Raw genomic sequence first — 21,694 nt, 5'->3', positions numbered from 1 at the left:
GTAGCCCTGGGAGAGGGGCCCTGAGGGCACAGACACGGGGTTTCCCTGCCCCTGCTCAGCCTCGTTCCCATTGGTTGGTTTGTGTTCCCTGCGCGGGCAGAAGGACCCTTGGTCCCGTGACTGGAACAGTTCCTCGGCAGAGCTCCGGCCATGCGGCTGGAGAAATAAACATCTCTGAAACAGCTATCAAGAATCTGTCTGTCCATATATATTTCCTTTCCACGGGACTCCTGGTTTGATAGATGCGTGTTGCAGTATCCCCACTGCAACACTGTAAACCTTTAAAACCTGACCCAGAGCCTCCTGGGGTCAGTAGGACAGTTCCCGTTCTCTCTGGAACGTTTTGCATGGTGTCCTGAGAACAGTCACCCTTTCTGCTTCACCTCAGCCTTTCTACTGCCCTTTTAGTTGCAGCTTGTTGTGTACTATGGGCTGAATTCTAAATAACATGTATTTTCTTCACCAAAAATGCATAATCCAATACTTTCTTTTTACAGTGCTTTTCATGCAACTTTCTATTGAGTTGAATATTGTCATGCACTCTGAAGAAAATCACAGCTTGTAGCAGGATGAAACTTTAATCAGAAGTCTTGGATTTACATGGTGTTAAAAGAGAATCTTGATGCTTTAAGAGAAATTCAACATTATCTATTTTAGCCCTACGTTTATAGGATTAGTATATATCCATGAAATTTTGGAACGGTGTTTGATGTGTATGTGACTAGATTCTGTGGTGCTGCTAAGTGCCACTCTGGGCTTGAGGATAGTTAAAAGAGGAAAGAAAAATATGCATGAAACAACAGTGGATAGAATATATGTAATTTCCTTCCATGAGAAGGTGAGGAGTGCAACCTTCTGAGGTGGTGTTTGAAGCTGTGAGGGTCACAGCTGTTTGCTGTTAGCCATGGAGGCAGACCTATATGAGACCAAACGAGTATAATGTGTTGCACCATTTGAGGAATAGGTACAAATTTCTTTGTGGTCTATTGAAGATTTTTATTTCCAGAAATGGTACCTTCAAAACTGGAAAGAATATTTCTGATTTCTTTCTTTGTTGCATAATGGAATAAACCATATAAAACCACACAGAAACCCATCTATATATACACATATATTTACCCTTAATGTTAATATTAAGCAGATAATATTTCTTACACTGGATATAGTCAATGCTTTCCCACCAGAGGCAGAAGCAGTGGTTCCACTTCCAGCTGTTGTCCTCAGAAAAGGTCTACTAAATGAGGTCTACTAAAGTGCTTAAACCCATACCAAACAGAAAATACTCTTCTTTATCTCTTTTTTAGACTCTTTCCTATCCTTACCTTTAGTTAAAACTTCTCTATAAAATTTTCAAATAGATTTTTCAGTCCTTTATCATCTTAAGCACCTTGTCCAGATGTTTTCTGTGATGTGATAATGATACTCAGGGAGCTGTGCTTTTCCTGACCACAGTGCTCTCCTAGTAACAGTAATATTTTTATTGATATTTTTACTAGTAAGCCCTTATGCTTCTCTTCTGTAATACACCATTAGTGGGGCTATAAATGTAATAACAAAGCCAGTAAGCCACAATTGCATAGTCCTCTTTTTTTTTCAGATGTTTTGACAGAGCTGTCCTGTTTGTTAGTGAAATGTTCAAGTAGAAGGAACATTAGTAGATTTGCTGCCAAAATCAATTAAAATTAGCTACTTCAGTATGACTTAGCAGTTGTATAGTCAGACATCAAGAGCAGATACCTTTAAAGACATGTTTATGTGAAATCCTGCATTGCAAAAGATGCCCAAGCTTAGGAGCCGGTCAGTCCATCTTTTTTCACCTTCCTCTGCCTTCGTCTGTATAATCTTAGCCTGTCAGCACTCCTGCCATGCTGTGACTGAACAGAGAGGGCCTCTTACCAAAGTCAGTGAGCAGCTCTCATACTAAATTTTCAGCAGTGGCCATTGGTGGTCAGCCTGTGGGTGTGACAGAAGCAAGGTCCAAGGGGCTGGTGAGCAAAAGGTGTAGAAGTTGCCTGTACATTAATGATCCTCAGCAACCAAAGATGTTTAGTCTTGATTTTACTGGGTTTGATTTTATGACTAGAACTCTACAGTAAAAAGCTCCAGCTTGAAAGATGGACTGTGAATAGCAGGGTGTTTTCCAGCTGTGGAATATCTAACAAAAGAAAAAGCATTTAGGTTGTAGGGACCTGTGGAGATCATTTCATCCAGCCTCCTTTTTGAAGCTGGACTGTTCTCAGCACATCCCAGCAGCCATGCATTTGTCTGTGGGAGTCTAGAAACCCTTCAAGGACAGGAGTTTGCCCAGCATCTGTAGGTGACCTCAGGGAGTGGTGAAGCTGCTAGCCAGCCTTTGTTCACAAGCAAAATGGAGCATAGTTAATTCAAGTTCTGCCTGCAGAGACACCAAGATTAAATGTGGAAATTATTTGCATAGCAGGATTTTGCATAAGTAGGCTTCCTCTCTTTTCCTGACCCTGCTGTAGTTTTCCTTGTGCTTCAGCTCTGCTTTACTCTGTTTGACTTTTGGTAAGAGACTTGCCTCACAAGTACATGATATTCTGAGAAATTTTCTTAAATACCTAGCCAAACAGGTCTGAAAAAGAGTTAAGAAATGAGTTTTAACTTGACCAGAAGGACCAAAACTAGTAGCATTTTTAGGACTCTACTTTTAGTGAAGTTAATAAATATTTTTTCCCACAGTCTGTTTGATTTTGCAAGCAACAAATTGTTACTAGCAAATTATTAAACTTACAGAGTACATATGATCACCTACTGGAATGGCCTCAGTAAAAATGAGAAGTTTTATACAATCAGGAGCTGAGGAGAATATTCATGTTTCTCACCTTAGGCTGTGCTCCCTCAGTGGATGCTGGGAATGCGAGGGTGCCTCCAGAGGCATGAGGTGCGATTTATGAGGGTTGAGACCCTCATGGTGTGGATGTGAATATGCTCCTACCTCTGGCTTTCTATGTGTACTACTAATTTAATATTATTATGTTTCATCTGCTGCTTTTACTGTGTTTCCCAGTTGTTCCAGAATGACACTGTGAATCTCCCATTAGCAGTTTTTTCTGCCTGGGCACTGAGCCCTTACTGGTTCAGCTGCCCAGGTCTGAGCAGTGGTTGTATTAGTCCGTGGAGAGATCCTCCAGGCAGTGACTCAGAGGACTGTGGTGACTTAGCCTGAATGGGGCTGTCCTTCTGACTCACCCTCCAGAGGAACCTCTTTCTCTCAGTTTAACACAGAAAGAGCCTTACAGGTGGAAGGTAGGTGTTGTATTCCCTTTGGTGTCCGTCAGCAACTTTAGTAATTGCATAAACACCCCAGTGCTACAAGGCTAGTCTTAAAAAGAAAACAAAAACAGTTCAAAAACTGGGGGTCAGAAAAGGTGAGGCAGACAAGCAGACTGGGAGATTACCTTGAAAAATTCTGAAATACCCTTTGTGGTACCCTCACTGCCAATAGCCAGCTTGCAGTGCACCATCCTGGCAGAGCTGTGGCTACCCACGCTAACAGATTCTGAGATGAATGGAAACATAACCATCAGGTAAAAGCCAGGAAATTGTTTTTGTCTTGGTACACTGAACATTTAAAATTTCATTAGAGCCACACGTTTAATTCCAGAATCCACATTTCTTGGTGGAAATTCAGAGTTACGTACAGCCTGAACACTGGTCAAGGGAACCTTAGGAGGAGACGAATGTTGGACAGTGAAATAGGGATCAGGCAGGAACTGGACAGTTCAGTGTCACAGGAGTGCCTAACTTGATCTGGCAGCTAGGAGTGAAAGTAAAAAGAAGTCCATGCTTCCTCAGCAAGAGCATTATTAATTATTTAGATGTGTTATATAAGGAGGTTGTATATTCAATATTTCTTGAAGCCTTTAGGAAAAGGCAGTATTTTTTTAAAGAAGGTTCTAAGGGCATATTCTAATGAACCTTCTAAAGTATCTGTGCTGAGAAAATCATCACATCTCAACAACAGCCTAAAAGTGTACAAGAACAAGTATTTTTGTCAATTGTTAAGAGTATTATTATCTTTAACGCTGTTTATATTTTGACTTCACAATTTAAAAGTTAGTCAGGGCATGCAAATGTCAGAATGCTCTGAGCAACTTTTCTGATGGTTTGTTTGAGGAGACACTATCCCATGCTTGGTTTTGAATCTTGGCAGTCATGTCTGATCTGGGAGAGGCCTTGGACATAGAATTTCAAATTATGAAATCCAGCTGATGTTCAAAGGAAAAGCCTATTCCCAGAATGCTCCTAGGAGGCCCCTGTGAAAAAAAAAGACACTATGAAAGAAAGCAATGGAAGTTGTGTGTTACAAATTCATATGATTTTCCCTCTTGTGCAAGTAAATGCAGGCAAGATCAGAAGTACAGGCTTTCACAGCACTATTTGTCAGCTTCCTCTTTTTTTGTCTTCCTGATGCTGATGTGCCTGAGAAGGTAAATCAGGTCTACCTGCATTCCTGAGAAGTCTGGTTCTGAAGTCCTTACAGGGGCAAAACTCCTGTTGAGTTACAAGGTTGAATCCTTAACTGACCTTGCTGATGCACATCATATCTTCAGCAGAAAGTGAATCCCATTGTGGGCTCATCTGCTCCTGTTGCCCACTTTTTTGAGAGAGATTCCTTTTCTTGGCCCATTTCTAGGCAGGTGGAGGTCTTCACTTCCTTCTGTCAGAGTTGCCAGCAGGGTTTAGGAGGAGCCACAGGTGTGGGGGAAATGTGAACGCACCATGCTGCAGTCACATCGTTCTGCTTGCAGGTGAGAAGCAGAGGAGTCACTGCAGCAGTGAGCAGGGAGGGTGGTCAGGCTGTGTGGAGATGGAGGGGGAATCAGGTCCATGTCAGGGTCCACAGGGAAGTTGGCTGCTCTCCTCTGGATTAAATACAAATAAATAGCCTGTTAAGGTTTCAAAAGCAGGAAAGATGAAGGTAGGTGCAGGCAATTTGGCTGGCACTAAGCAGCTGGAGAGCACCTCACTCTTCACCAGGACTTTTCCTTGTGCCAGGAGAGTGAGCTGTGGATCAGGTGGATCCCCACAATGTACAGCAGAGCTTTGCTTGCTTTGGTGGTGAGCACCAGCATTTCATAGGCAGCTCTTCCATTCTGTGGTAGTAAACATTTTGATTATTCAAAAGAATGACACAGAAAAATCTTTCTCTACAGCTTGCCCTAGTTCTGGAAAATTTATAGTTTTGTTCATATTTCTGGGTAATAGTAGAAGGATTAGAAGTTGTACATTACATAAAAGATAACAAATGATCAGAGGAGAGGGAGTACAATAAAATCATTAATTGACTGCAACTGGAGTGGGAGTGCTCACCTGGTTATTGGTGTATCTAATGGGTACAAGGAGTATGAGTAGAGAAGAGCTATTCTTCTTTGTGCCAGGCTCATTTGTTCTTTTAAAATATGTCCTGTTGGAATGAAATCTGAAGTTCTTAACAGTAAAACGAGGATATGTAGGTATGACATAATCTGATGGCACAGGGTCACCAGTGTGATATCACCAGCAATGTTGGGGGCTGGTAAATAAAACATTTTTTATGCTATTTTAGTATGCATTCTTTAGCTGCCTTATTTCCTAATTGCAGTTAGTTTTACACATTTGGGGTTTTTAATGCCCCAATTTTTAACGCTGTAGTTGAGTTCTTTCATTGTTTAAAGTTTCATCAGCTCCTGTGGTTCTTCCAGGTTGCATCGCTACAGCTTTGGGAGGTACTTCTACATAAAGTCTCCCATATAAAACAGATCTGTGAGGTCTTCAGAACCTGTGCAGGTATTGCAGTAACTTTATTGGTGGAGAGATGAGGTAAATAGTTTCTTTTGGGTTTGGGGGGAGGTTTTGGGAGAGGGATTTGCTTGGGTTTTTGTTTCTTGTTTTGAGGGGGTTTTTGTTTGTTTAGGGATTTTTTGTTGTTTTTTTGTTCTAACAAAGTTTGGAAACTAATGCCACATACAGAAACATGTAAGTGGAAAAGTCGTAATTAAAAACAAACTGCACAAGCTGTCACTTATTTCTGAATATATTTGATTATAAATGTTGGTGTGCTTCTAAAAAGAAGATGCTTTGGACATGGCTAAAGGAGCTACTTAAATGCAGTTCAGAAGCTCACTCAGTGGTGCTGATCCACTGTCCTGCAGGTAACTTTCACTCAGCCTGCAGAAAAGACTCTAAATGTTGGAGAAAGGGAAACAGATGCTGACCTGGGAGGAATGGCCACCTTCTCTCTTCTTTGTGTTGAGTTATATTGTGATGTTGATGGGAATGGAAAGGATAAAAAGTAAACTAAAGTCATGTGGGGAGCAATCCTGCTTTAGTCAGGTTGAATGTGGGGACAGGCTGGAAAGCTTATTAGCAGTTTTCTCTTTTCTGTGATTTTGCTAGGGACTAATTCTGAGTTGCAGAAGGCAGCAGCAAGATGGCAAAAAGAGATGCTTTTTGGCTTAACTGGGATGATTTGAAAGAATTAAATATGATTAAGATGGATTAGGTGCTTTGCATTGTTACTGGCCTTTGTGCCCTGGGAGGTGTTTCTGGCAGTAACTGGGTTGCCCCTTGGCTTGGCATCATGCCTGGCACTTGACAGAGGCCCGGGATGCAACACCTCAGGCTGCTGGCTGCTCCTGCAGCGTAATGCATACAGCTTGCTCTGGACAGTCAGCACCTGGGGGTACCTTGCTCAGGACTGAAGGCAGGATGTGGAGAAATGAGAAGCAGAACATTGGAACAAATGAGTAAGGGTAAAACTGGCCAGTCATGAAGGAAAACTGGATCACATGAAAGGATGAAGTTTTTCTACTGTATTGAGGGAGCAATAGCTAACAAAAGCAAAAACTGTTCTTTCCTGCAGAGGGGAGGTGGGCAGAAAGGTGGTAGATGGATATGGGGTGTCCCTTCTGCCTCATAAATGTGCAGTCATACACTGACTTTTAAGTCAATATGCCCATGCAAAGCTCAGTGCAAAATGAGACTTGACCTACATTGTGAACAGGGTGGAAGAGGTAAGTGCAAAATGGTCATGCAAATTATTTGGCTCAGTTGCAGGTACTTCTTTGGGTTTCATGTTAGGTAAAGATAATGCATCAGGAGAAGAGTGCAATTGCATCATTTAGATGGCAGCTTTCATTTTGTCCTGGTAAAGAACAATTAGATTTCTCCAGAAGAGTCTGAGTAGCGTGCTTGGTTTTGTTGTGTATCAATTAAACCACCACGACTTACAGGGGAACTGCAATTACTCCAGATTACATGGGACGTGATTAGATGAAGTTGGGGTTTGATATGTGGATTTCATTCAAAATTTGCATTCAGTTGTTAAGAGCTGGAGTGTTTGTATCCCTGGAGGTCAGGAACCTGGGTCTGTTCCCAAGGGGGCTGTTGATGCCTGGGAATGCTGGTGTGCCCTCAGAGGAATTAAGCTTTAAACAAAAGCAGTCTATGTATAACCCACTCTCTTCAGAACCAGGTACCTCACAGCCTCTTGTCAAGAATGGAAGAGTTCTATGATCATGGTTGCTTTTAAAGAAAAGATAATTTTGAGGAGCCTGTATTAATTCCAGTTAAATGAAATTCCTGACTGTGTGCATGTGGGCTGTAGGTTCTCTTGTTGTTCAGATATGGGAACATTTCTTGAAGGAGAGCATGTGGGCCATGCTTGCTCTGCAGCCGGTATGCACTGCGCGACATTTGTGTCTTGTGTATCTTCATGCTGCAGTATTCCTTAACCTTGCTAAAGGAATTCATCTTATATTGGAATTTTCATTATGTAGCCCCTGATTTTGCATTTTGCCAGACTGAGCAAAACAAGTACTTGCCCTTTTAGCCTGCCATAAGGTATTCAAGACTTCTTCACAAAATGGATGAAACAAATAGCTTCTCACCAGGTTTCAGAGCCAAGGTTGTGCAATATCACTTACTGTAAAGAGTTGTACTTCAAATACTCTTTCTTTTACTCTGCTAACTTCATATACTTATTAGGTAGAAATGTTGATGTTTTCCCTTTTCTCTTCAGATGACACTGGCTGTCCTAGTAGCCAGTCAGTATCTCCAGTTAAGACTCCTTCTGATGCTGGAAACAGTCCAATCAGTTTTTGCACTGGTAGCGATGGAGACTTTTCCAGGAAGAAGTTCAGTCCAGGGTCAATGAGTGAAGGGAATACACAGCTGGCTCGATATAAGAAGGAGACAAAGGCGAGCCTTGTAAAGCCCGGTGAGTATAATTCCTTTCATTTCCTTAATTACATTTTCTAATTTACTGGTATATTTACAGGTGTCTACATACACTGTGTTGTGCCACCTGTGATACCACTAATGCTGATAGTAAATAAAATAGTTGGCTTCTTTCTGTGGAGCCACCTGAAAGATATGAAGACACTATTGTTACTGTCTTTTTCATGGAAATACAATTAACTGACATCTTCACTTTCTTTTATGAGGCTTGATGGTGATGTCAAATAGCTTAAATGGATTTTATTCTGTTTCATAGTAATTGCACACATATTTCACTGCCCGAAGATAAATGACTCTTAATATGAGAGAAAAGTCTTGTGATGTCCTTAGATATATTGTTGAATCCTGCCTAAAGTTTGTGCTGCCAGGCTCTGATAGCTCTGGGGATAGCAGATGTCAGACCAAGGCAAAAGGACAGGCAGTCTGTGTGTGGGAGTTGGGCAGATTTGGACCTGTACTGCAACTGCTGGATCAAGAGTGTATCTCCAGTGCCTCGGGCTAATGGGCCACCCCAGACCACTAGCTAAATCATCACCTGCTTGTGGCACATCCAAGAGTAAATACTCAGGTGTGCCATTGGTTCCTGTAATTTTAGTGAATAGATACAAAACATTTATATCATTTGATTCATGTACAGGCAGCTCTTGATTACAAATGGTCAGGATATTTGTGCTGCTATTTAATTAATCATGGAGACAGAGTTGGCCCTGCATAGAGCCAGCTGCAGAACTGACATCGTTTATGAGCTCAGGTACCTCCTGGCTATATTGTTTCCTGAGTCATTTTACCTCTGGAAGCAATTTAGATACTTTCATGAAGGGCCAGCTCAGATTTGCCAGCACCATGTTTAATCCAGAAACAGTAGAGAATCTGTTGCAAAATCTCTTCACTGGCTTGGTCATTGGAAGGGCTGATTAAGGCTGCCTTAGTACTATCCCTGCAAGTTCTTTGGCTCATTTCATAGCACCATGTTACTTGAGTGTTCCCAGTCTCCCACTGCTGTGCATAGTGGGTGATAGGTAATACTTCTTACAAGGTTTGCAGTGAATGTGGTATATGACAGTCAAATCTACAGCTGTGGCTACCACAACCATTTTGTTTGTGAATATGAATGGCACTTATCAAAATGTGAATAATGAATGCGAAGGGTTTTTTCTAATGAAGAGTCCTATACTCACGGAGAGGAGTTATGCACCTTTTTCAGTAAATTACTTCACTGTTTTCAATTTTACACTTAAATTGCCTTATAATATGAAGTTACTAGCCTTTTGCAGTAATCAGTAACCGGGTCTGTTTTACAGAGTACTTCTAAGTTCCTCCTGCCAAATACCTCACACTTTTTTAGTGGAAAGCTGTTCAAAATCACATCACAGGGAATGTGAGAGCTGACACAAGTGAGGGACATTTCAGACATGGATGCAAGGGGACAGCTGGGGTTCATTTTCCTCGGTGTTGGCCACAGGGGTTAATGTGATTTTCTTCCATTGCTACCTCATTTTGTGGCTTCAGGTGGACCCAGTCTCTTCCCCCTGACCTACTTGTACATGAATTTCTGGTTACTCAGTCTAGAAGATGTAGCCATTGTGCAAAGAGGAGGTGTCACCATGCAGCAAAACACACAAGGAGTAATAGGGGATCAAAAGAAGGGAAGTGGGATATGGAGGAGAATAACAGCAACATGTTCTTGTCATACATAAAAGAGATTGCGTGTAATTTTCTCTTTACCAAAAGCCCTTCTTGATTTATAGAGATTATATCTACTTCATATTAATCTGAAATGGCTTGGTGACAATGACTATTTAGCAGGAGTCAGATATGAGAGACAAAAATCCAACCTACCACTATTTTTTACCATGTCCTGCACTACATTTTTTACACAAGTATATCAATCACTATGCACCTTCAAAATTCCTGTCATTTTGCTGAAAATCTGTCTGTTTCCAGGATTCTTCTCTTGGAACATGCTGAATCTCAGAAGAAACATTTACACAAATATTTACATAATTCAGGAAATGTCAGAAAGGGATAACACTGAGAGTGAACCCTGGGATGTTTTTAGGCTGTTCCCAAGCTCTAATACTTCTCTGCTTCTCTAGTAACATCACTTCATCTTTCTTTTCTGTACTTCAAAAGACAAAATGTGCATAGCTTTTTTTTCTTTCCTCTAGCAGCCTAAGGACTTTTTATATGAGTCTAAGCCATCTTCACCTCTTGAAGTATTAACAAAATAGATTTGGCTATCATTCATATTTTATGTAGTTTGCATAGAGAACCATACATAATCCTGGAATGCTCTTGCTAAACCTCTAAAATATTTATAATCATGGAGAAATTATTCATTTGAGAGATGAAAAGGGTTTTTATTGTGCATTAAATCCAAATCACAGCAGTGTAGAAGTGAATTTGGCTTAAAACCTGTGCCTGCTTTCCCAGGGAAGGATGGAGAGGGCAGAAACGTTAACGAAGATAATAGAACATCCACTCTCAGAGATAATTACAGGCCTTTTAATTTCTGGATTTTTGAAGTTGGTCCTTCTTTTAGATGTGATTCATTTATACAATATTAAAAGCAATACAAAATGTTTTGCAGGAAATCCCCTCACAAAAAGGCACAAAAGGACTTAAAATTAACATTGGTCTTAGTTTTGTATCAAGATGCTGTGCTGAATCCTACAGTTTCTGTAATTGAATAAACAGGACCATAAGCACTTCTACATGTTCACATTCTTGTGTAGTCCTCCTAGAAAAATCCCTCCTGAATTCCTGTAGTTCATGTCCACATCCTGTTGAGAACCGTGGGAATTGTTGTGCTTCCTTGGACAGTCGTTCTCATCTTCTTTTTTGACTTCCATCAGAATGCTTAGTGAAAGGATTCAAAATCTGCCTCTGCAATCTGCAAAGTACTGATAAACTTTCAAAGACACAGATAAAGAAGAGAATCTTTAGGAGAAGTTGTGTCAATAACTTTCAGAAGTCTTGCAGGTTTAAACTAACACGTATTTAAATCTTCGTGAGCATCAGAATTTGAGAAGGGCATCTGATCAGCTGTGTTCAGAATTTCTGTAAAGTTCTGGTCTTCTTGCTTTTGGTGTTAGAGGCACACTTGGAACAGCGTACTGAATGTTTGCTATTAGAGCTGTTTCTTAGAGCCCATGGAACTGCTGAAGTTTCATGTGAAATTATTAAGACCTAAGAAAAAACATTAAGGCTGTCTCAGACCTTTTAGCACCTTCAGGATCCTGCAGAGTAGAAGTGTAAACACCACTGCACAAAAGGAGCCCTAGGTGAGTCCCAGTTAGGGTCAGCTCCCAAACCTTGTAAGGACTGGCTGTCTGTCATTCACATCTTGGTACAGTAATAAACATTCCAGGTAGCAGAAGACTATGCAGAAAAGTGGTTTGGTTTTTTCTCACTGCTAATAAAACATCTGGCCATTTATTACTGAAACTGGCTAAAACAGCAATATTTGGGATTTCAGTGTCATTGAACTGCTATGGATTATGTTTCAAGAAGGGTCATCACTGGGAGTTTGGACATTAAAACTTTTTTTTGTTAAGATTAATGGGAAGATCTCAGAGGCTTTCACCACACAGAGTACCTACATTTGTTGGACAGTAGGCAATGAGCACAAATTGAAAACATGAAATTCCATCTGGACATAAGAAAACACTTTTTTTTTGTCAGACAGTGGTCAGACACTGGCACATGTTGCCTGGTGAAGTTGTGGAATCTCCATCCACGGATATATTCAAAACTCAACTGGATACAGTCCTGGACAACCTGTTCCAGCTAGACTTGCTTGAGCGGGGAGTTGGACCAGGTTGTCTCCAAAGGTCCCTTCTGCCTCCCAGTGATTCTGTAATCCTGTGTTGCTAGACTTTTTTTTCCTTTAAATAGTGCATCAGCCAGGTATGAGTTACATAGTTGCAAGGCACAATTTGTGTTTTTCCTGCCCTTTCTAGACCACTTAAGTTCATAAAAATGAAAGTATATATTAAAAAATAAAAGTCTTTTGGCAATCACTATTCAATTTAAAATGTCATTTAACTTCAAGGTAAAGTAAGTAATCTTGTACTCAGCATGTGTTTCCTACTTTTTCCTGGTGAATTTATTAAGTCATGATAAATGATCCTTGGGGTAGGGTGTCCCAATCTGAACAGATTAATCTTTGAAGGCTTTAGAACTATTAGGAGTTTTAGGAGAGACAGGTGGAGCAGAATGGATTGCCCTTACTTGGTTGTGAGTATTCAATATGTGCAGGTGCTTTTTTAGTCAGTGTTGGAGCTGACGGTGATCAAAAACGAGGCAAGTGAAATTACCCTAGACAACTGGAAATATTAAGACTAGAGCTTAAATAAACCAAACAGATTGGAGAAGAAATGCAAGTGTTAGCTGCAAAATATGTTTTATATGTTAAAAATGTCTAGTTGTTAAAACATAATGCTCTTCCTGAAGTTTGGGGTTTTTTATTCTTTTTTTAATTGTCTGGTGTGTGAGGATTAGATTCCCAGGACACTAAATGTCCAGGAATTTATTTCTGGGAGTCCTGTATGAAAGCAAGGAGTAGTGACTACTTAACCCATTAGTATAAAATTAGCAGATAAATTAATCCATGTTGCTACTTTACTTCCATATGTGTCTGTATTCTAAAGACAGTCACTCTGGTTATTTTAAAAACAAAACATAAAGGCTCTGATTTAGGTTATATTCCTGATGTGGCTGTGTTATTTTACAGGTCTTTTGTCGACTCACTCCCTCATTTCAGTATGACAGTGTGGGAATAAGAGTGTCTGATGAATGTGTGTGTATATGCTTTACTTGAAAAACAGGAGTTGGTGTGTAAGTTCTGTGAGTGGATTGTCTTAGAGGTAATTCTGAAGATTTATTTCACTGTCAAGAACTTCTTTCTGATTGCATTTTGTAATGATAAAACTTTTTTTTATCTTGGAAAGTTTGATAAAACATTAGAAAGATGTGTTTTACCAGCTCATTTATCCAAGAGCATTGTATCTGGTTTTTGTATGACTTTTCTTTATTCTCTGTACCAAATTTCTGCAAGCAGTAGGAAAATAATAGATCTGTTGTCCCTGTTGTTCAGGAACAACAGTACAGAATACAAAAACCAAGTTACAAAATGTGCTAACTTGAACAATTCCTATGGCACACAGAAATTCATGAATCTTTTTAACTACTGGCCAGGACATCTACCTATTATGTTGAAACACTTTTCAAAATGCTGATGTTGTACTATGTATTCTAATGCAAAGTCACACTGTTTGGTTGTTTGAAAAAACCCAAACAAACCAAAACCAATGGAAAACCTGTATTTGGAGATAGCAAACTGCCTTGACTATTCCTTAAAATAAATTGGCATTCTTCATTTTAAAAGCAGAATCACACAAAGGTAAGAGAAATAAGAAGACTGGTGTGTCTGTCTTTTTGCTGTAACTTATTTCACAGCTCTTCATAACCCATATTCCAAGACTGCCCCTTTTCTTTGGGGAGGGATAATTAAGAACAAGGGTATGTCAAAGAACATTTAACCCAGTTACAAATGCAGTATTTAGTCAGTGAACACTATGTTCCCATCTTGCAACCAGTGATAACCATACTTGAGTGGTGAAATTGGGAAATTCATGCTTCCATTCCTAGGAAAATTCAATTACTTAGATATGTGGCTGGTGTGACATGCGTAAGAATGCTGAAATTAGGAAATGAGATACACCAGGTTCAGTGTACTTTAAGTACTTGCTCATAGAACAAAAAAAGGTTCTGAAGATGGGCCAAGTGAATTGAGTTGATACCAAATGATGGAACGTCTTGTCTATGGCTGACCAGTAGTTCTCCCCTTAATTACTTGAATTAATAACAAGGAATCTCTTGATCTGACCATGTTTATTGATAAGTGTAGAGCATAGATTCTCTGACAGGTGCAGAGGAGCTTGCAAGTGAAAAGAGGAAGAGCAAAAGCCCAGGTTCCCTGAGTAACTTAAACCAGATGAGGAGGGCTTTAACTTCAGCATCAGATCCTTAAGCCACTCAATATTTGGCAAAGAGCAGATACACAATGGTCAATTACTTGTGCTTCTGGAAAACGTTTGATCTTGTTTTTAAAGCAAACATCACCTTGTCAATAAATAGGGAGGAAGCATCTTTCTCAGATGTAAGCACATGCTTTGAATGCTTCACTTCTATCCCACATCTGATAGCAGCTATTATAACCATCCTGACATTCAAATCCAACCATTTGCAACATTTGTTTCCTGTACAGTTTCAGTCGCATTCTTCTCCCTTTCTTGTATGTGTATTTCATAATTTCATTTGTGACAATAAGTTTTCTGAGATCTTCTCTGACACAGAATCTAACAAATACAGTTGTGGCAGTTTTTGACCCTATTCCTTTTCCTCAGTTCCTTTTGCTTTTCTTCTTCACCTTTCATTTTGCGCCCACACAAAATAGCTGCTGCTGATTTTCTAAATAAAAAATGTTTCTGGATATTAATTCTGTATGCACTGAGTCCTCCTGCATATTTTACTTTTTTAATTTCATGTCTGTTGCTATGGAGCTGTGTAGATTTGCTTGCCTGACCTGCCAGCATAGGGAGTTATTAAGGTCTCAGTTCTGTGGGTCCCAGAGGAGCAGGGTGTGCTCTGGGGGGGATGCACATGCACATCTCCCCCTCCAGGAGCGAGGACACCGTGTCTGTGGTTCCAGCCCGTGCCATTCTCAGAGCTTGTGTCCTGGAGTTGTGCCCAGAGGGGCATCGCCCTGCAGAGGTTTGGTGGTTGTAGCAGTCGGTAAGGTCTGGAAGGTGACCAGCCTATGAGGTTTGGGGGTGGTGGTGGGGGTGATACTGCTGAGGGTCTGGCATTTGCAAAGCCCAGCCTCCCCCACATACTCTGGGATATCCAGACTCTTATGGCCGCTTTGAATATTTCCTTCTAGTTGGGTCAACAGACCCAGTGCAGCCAGTAGATCCCACTGGTTGGAGTGCCTCTGTCTGGCATAAACCCCTGACCTTTTGTGATTCAGAAGAGGTGAAATTTGAATCTAATTGTCTCCTTAGAAAGCCCTCAGTAGCTGTGGGCTGCAGATGGGGTCTGACTCTTCTCTGGTCTGAGTGACTGTCTCCATTGCTCAAGGGACATGGAACAGCTTTAACTGGTGAACCTGCCATTTCCCTTCTAGGGGTTACAGGAGCCGTTTTGGAGGCAAGGGACATGTGAATTCATGGTCTTCATCCAAGCTGAATAGAGCAGAGATGGCCCCTAATTTATCTGACCTCAATTCCCAATTTGTAGTGTAGGGATAATTATCTCTGCCTGCATAAGCACACTAGGGTCCTATTTTATTTCAAAGGAGGTAGAATGAATTAATATGGTGGATCTGGTGTGTGATCTTTCTGACCAAATATTAAAGCATTTACTTTAGTATTCACTGGTTATGTTGACTTATGTTGACCAAGGTTGGCTCAGATGTGAGAGACTTCCACGTTTAGTCAGGTGAATCCTACCCGCATCTCCTGTGTCCTCAGCAGGCCTCTGACACTTCTGCTGTTGGCTCTTACTGAAGGCAACCACAGTCTCTGTGGCTCTTGTTTCTCTTTTTTGGCTTCTTTCTTTTTTTAATGGAAAGGAAGTCGTTCTTAGACATTCAGTTGTAGAAGAAAGTTTGTGCTTGAAGAGCACACACGTACCTTCAAGTACCTCTAGTTAGATGCTTTTTCCTCTTCTTTTCATCCCTGATAATCTTAGCCACTCTCCATTTGTCCGTTTTGTGAGGACTGCTGCCCAAGCTGGCTAGCATTGCACAGGGAGATTCTGAATCCCATTTTGCACTATGGATTCACAGAAATTAAATGTTTTTAGGACTAATTAAAGTCCTAAAGCTAACTAAATCACACTGAACTGAAATAAGTGTTCTGTGACTTCTGAAAAATAATACTGGAATATAACCAGAATATAAATATTTTAAGCAAAACATACTTAGAAAGGTAGGTAAAATTATTAGCATAGCAGTACTTTTTTAGTTCAGATTAATATATGGTTTAGATTTAAACTTTTAATTTAAACAAATTTGCTTGAATTGATGTGGAAAACATGTTCAAATAGCCAAATATTTTTTTATAAACATGAATAAGCAAAATAGAAGCTACAAGTTGTACTTCAACTTTGACGCATTTCATAGTATTTAACACAAATCTACAAATTCCTGTTAAAGTGGCATAGAAAAACAATCTTTTAATTCTGTGTCACAAATTTTATAATCCAACCCCTTCTAAAATATTGTTTTAGATGTTGCATAGTAGAGACAGGCTATTAGTGGGTGGATCGTGGCCTCTCAAGACATACATTTCTTTGTTCAGAAGACTCTTAGGCTGCAGTAAGTGCCCAGATGTCACAGCAAAAATAGAGGGTCCAAAAAAGAAGCCAGCAAGTTCTAGACAAGAAATTGTCAGGTAAAAGCTGAAAGCCTGGGTCCCACCTGTCCCACAGAGTGACCTGCCCAGCTCTGGGCTGGTGGCACAGGCCACCTGCAATTCAGGGCCTTGGGCAAAAGTCTGCAGTTACATACCTCCTTTATAAAAAATAAAATAAATAAATTAAAGGATGTCCTTGTTGCTTAGTTCAGTAAAGGAAAAAGAAACTTAGATTTAGATCTCTTTGTGTGTCTTTTGGGGGATGGACTTCAGCACAAAGGAGAGGAGTGCCCTAATACAGAGCTGCCGGGCAGGCTGAGGGGATGCAGGGTGTCTGCTCCCAGGGAAGCTGTTCCACTTTACTTAGTTACTCTTTTACTGGGGGTTCAAAGCTGAGTTCCCAGCAGGCACACAGTAACTCTCTCTCCCTGGCCCATTAATTGTACTGATGGTGCTCCAGACACACAGAAAGTGGGACAGCCACTGTTACAGGGAGATTGTGACCTGAGGATGCCTGTGGCCTCGAACTTAACCTTGCCCTTGGTCTATGAGAGAGCCACTGCTCTAACTGCAAATCAGAGTGAGTAGGGGGTGTGGACATGGGGCTTCTGCAGGGATTGCCTGGGATGCTGCACAGGATGAGATCCCTGCCACACAATACATCTCTTAGATCCAAATGCCTTTTGATAGAAATGAAGGTCTCCTGGGGCTTGTGGGGACGTGCTCCTGCATCAGGAAAACACAGCTGAAGGCCTGGCATAAGAAGGGCCCTGGGATTTAGAGGTAAGTATTGAAGCTGTGATCTTTAGTAAAAACAATAAAATTCTTTTTGTATATTCAAGCAGGTTTGTTTGGGTTTTTTTCTCCTCTGCTAATCCGGAGCAGAATTTGAGCCAGAAAGGAGAAACTGATGCTATACACACTGCACACGCTTAAGCATTTGTTTTAAAATGTGTGTAAGGTCAACATAAAACATGCCTTGAAATTTGTGTATTTACTGCAGTGAATTTTCTGTGCCTTCTGGTTGCTTTCTCTGGGTTTCAGCCCACTTCACCTTCACCGAATGAAATACTGTGCATACGAAAGAGTCCATTATGAATCTTCCCTTAGGAAATTTTTTTTGTCCTCTGCTTTTAAATTACAATCTGTATGATTTATGCCAGTGTTTAAAATAGCTTCCTGATTCCCTGGTTAAAGTATTCTGAACCTACTCCAGATACATTTTACTATGCACAACTCCCACTCAACCATGAGTTTTTATTTCAAGTAATTTTTCATGAAATAACATACATCGCAGTCAGAACCCTGTGTAGCTGTTACATAGTTTTCTTTACAGTTTTCCAGCTGTATTCCTCCTCCCATGATAAACTGTTGTCAGCATGCATTTTTATCTTAGAAAACACAAATTGCATTCCCTTAATCTCCCTTAATAAACAGTGCCCTGTAATGCTGTTATCATTATTGTTGACCTTTTTTGGAATTTCTCCAGGTTATTAATGCCTTTTTAATGAGAATCATGGGATTTAAAGTGTTTTGTGAGCAGTGTTTACTCATGAATTGATAGATTATTTCCTTTTCTATTTTTCTTTTCATCCCCCTATCGCTTTTTTGTCTGACATTTTACTATGTTCAAAGCAGAGCTATGCAAGAAATTGATTTGGGGATAGCTGCCAAATCAAAACATTAAAGAAAATCTTTGTTTCAGACTGAACAAAGGCCAGATTCAATCTAAAATATTTTGAATGTTTGGGGATTTTTTTTTTATGTTTTTACCCCATTTTTAGAAGAAGAAAGACATTTGTTAGTTTTCATAATTAAAGCATCATTTCAAACAGTAGAAAAATCTGATTCTCCATTTTTCTGGCCATGTTTGACTTCAAATCATAAATACTTTTAGTGTTCTCTGATCTGGGTATTTTGGTGACCAAATTACTACCTAAAAGATTTGTTTCCCTCTGAGTCATTATTTCAAATACTTTTTGAGTAGTATTGAGTGGATAGGTCTATATATTCCTTGTGTTTACATATCTGTATTTATGCATAGGAGTGGAGAGCTAAGGGAATGTCTTTATTTTAGTCATGCAAATCTCACTTATTTGATTTCACTGAGTTATAAAGACATTGGTGAGTGGGTGGTGACTGAGCTCAGAACTGGAAGGTCAAGCATAAACAACTTACCAGGTCTTTGCAGGTAGTGGTGTCATTTTGAGCATCTGGCCTATTTAAGCAGTGGTATTTTACTTGCTTTTACGTACCTAGGTATCTAAATCCTGATGAAGCTGCGCTTTAGATGTCTTCACTCTGTTTTGGTCTCACTTGAAGTTAATAATTCTGAGCTTGGGAAGAGCCTCGGAGAAAGGAAAAATGCCTGTCCAGTCCCTGTTCCAGTAAAGAAACCACAAGTAATACTCATAAAATAAAACCCAGCAGCCAGAACAACTGGATAGAAGTTGCCCAACTTAGCCAAAACTTTAGATTGCAGAGAATCATTTTCTCAGCTCTGTTGTGTGCAGGGGGGAGTCTTCTGATGGAGGTGGGAGCTGTGGGAAATTCAGGCCTGTTTGAATTTCACCCATGTAGCAGGGGTTAATGAAGACAGGCCTTCCAAACTGGGTGGTTTTATGGAGGAGCTGGAGAAGGGCATGACAAGCTGCAAGGATGGGACCTCATCTAGCAAGTTCTTATTGCTGGATGCCATGGTCCTGGGGGTGTGATGGAGCGATGACGTGCAGCCTCCTCCCAGTTCAAAGCTAAATCTGGCCCTAAGAATCCCAGGTGGTGCCTTTCTTTCCCCAGTAAAGCAGAGAGCATAAAAGAGCTGTCTTAGGGCCTGTTTTTTGTGGAACTTGATTTATGTGGTGTAGCATGAAACACCCACCCTGGTCTTCTAAAGAGGCATCGAACTGTTCATCTGTTTTTAAGCTGACCTGCTTCTAGGCATGCCCAGAAACAAGAGTTTGGCAGAGCTGAGCAGCTTTGCTGAGTGAGACTTGTGGGAGGTGTTTCCCAGTTGAGATGGCAGCTAGAGAGAGCACCAGTTCCAAAATTCCCTTAACTCCTCCCAGGAGATGGAGACCCAGCCTCCTTTTGTACATTCAGCCTCCAGCTACTGCAAGGTGGACATAGCTTTCCCAAGGAGCCTGAAATGTACTGCCTTTAAAGTGGCATAAAAAAATAGCAAACCTGCTTTATAATACTGTATTTTATATACACCTTTATGTAAAATCTATTTAAGAGAAATGAAAATTCTGCCAGGTTTGTTTCATATTTTATTAGTATTACATTGTTTTGCTTCCATGCTGAGGCACTTCATTACAGGTCTGTGTTCCACCTTTCTTAGATTCTGTAAATAATAGAAAGCTGTTGGCTTTTGAAATCTGGGCAGGCTATGTCTGTTTGCTAGAGCTGGTGGAATACAGCTTGACCACAAACACGCAAGGATTAATAAGCTGAAAAAGCACAGGCTTCTTGTCTGTCATTTGTGCTTCTTAACAGTAAGGGTGAAAAAAGCAGCAAATGATGGCAGGCGTAACTTGAAATGCATTGTGCTCAGACCTACCTTGGATTTGTTTCTGTAAAAAATACAGTTTATGCAACCAATTGGTATACTGGGTAACATTTTACTGTTCTTTTCAATAGATGGCACTTGAACTTTATTAGTTTCTTGTAATCATTTCAGTGTGTGTGTTACAGTAAATATTTGATTAACTTACAACAAATTTTGCCTTTCATCCTGGGATTGCAGGGTTGTTTTGTCAGTTACCTCCCAGATATGTTTCTCCTTCCAATGTTTTTCCCTTGCCTGTTGAAAACATGTCAAACTGATTTAAAATGTTTTATGCACATCGTAATGAAAACCATATGTCTTATATTAAGGGTGACTATGCAAAAGCTTTCACTTGAATCAGGTTTTGCATGCAATTTCATGCACTTGCAGATACACTGTGCACGTGGGCCTTTGCAGCTGCTTGCTGTGCCCCAGACAGCTTCTCTCCTCCTTGCACACGGGAACCAGATTTAGGAGATGTGTTGAAGGGGCCTCTGAAAGCCCTTTGTTAAACTTCAGCCACTAACGTGACGGGAGGGCTGGGATTTTTTCCCAGTCTGTGATGAAGTTTGCTGCCTCTCTGTGTACTGCTAAGTTATCCCTGCCAAAGATGACATTTTCCAGGTCCTAAAAATACTTTTGACCAGCCTGTCCATTTCCCTTCAAACAGACCAAATAGTACTGCCCAGTACATAAAAAAATCCCCTGAAGTGATACTGCATGGTTGCTTATAAAAAATACTAGTCCATAGGTGGATTTACACATATAATTTATAAAACTGTCAAATGCAAGTGTTACACAATTTGCAGTGTATTTTTTGAACCTCCAGTCTCAATGTTTGTATTGAAGTTGGTGTAGGAAAGCAACTTCCTTCCATCTCTGATAACAAAGAGCCTTTTTTGTTTGAACATGAAGATAAGTTCCCCAGACTGTTCCCTTCTGCTCCATGAGCATATGTTCCCCCTGACAAAGGTCACTTCAGGCTGAGAAGAGTGAATTTATGGGAGTCATTTTTAAGGTGTTGTTAGAATGACTCAAGTTGCATATGGAAACAAAAAAGTAATTAGGTCAGGCTGATTTCTGTATGAAAAATCTCCTTAAAAATACATAAAGCAGAAAAAGCCCTCCAACTTGTAATGCTCAAGGTCTGTTCCAACATCCGCTTTTGGCTTCTCTACAAATCAGTGAATTAGAAACAATTAAGAAAAACACAAGCCCAGATCATAGTGATATGCAGAATATGCATGATGGCTCTCAGCCAATGTCAGTAATTAGTTTGTAGTGACTGTGTTTTGAGAGAAGAGCTTGATTGATTGTGGTTTCACAGAATACATAAGTCACATTATGTATTCATGTTGAGATCTGCAATGCTTATAATGTGCATTAGTGCAGTTCAGATTACTACTAAAATGGTAGTACTTAGATCAGAAAACTGCTTAATGAGATGAATTATTTGATAACAATTCTTCTTTCAAAGTAAAAA

The 21,694-nt window shown here is 40.3% G+C and overlaps 1 protein-coding gene across 2 annotated transcripts in view; it reads left to right on the top strand.

Moving 5' to 3' along the window:
- The window catches only part of SYBU (syntabulin), a 40,918-nt gene that overhangs the window by 6,074 nt on the left and 13,150 nt on the right, over positions 1-21,694 (top strand). For both annotated transcript variants that reach the window (XM_032131659.1, XM_032131650.1), the window contains exon 3: positions 8,027-8,224. In XM_032131659.1, the coding sequence (XP_031987550.1) occupies positions 8,027-8,224 (198 nt within the window). The remainder of the gene's footprint in view (positions 1-8,026; positions 8,225-21,694) is intronic.

This window comes from Corvus moneduloides, chromosome 1, assembly GCF_009650955.1.
Source record: "Corvus moneduloides isolate bCorMon1 chromosome 1, bCorMon1.pri, whole genome shotgun sequence".
In the NCBI taxonomy this organism is placed as follows: domain Eukaryota; kingdom Metazoa; phylum Chordata; class Aves; order Passeriformes; family Corvidae; genus Corvus; species Corvus moneduloides.
Note: the sequence above shows the minus strand (reverse complement) of the source record. Positions and strands in the feature narration are given on the sequence as shown.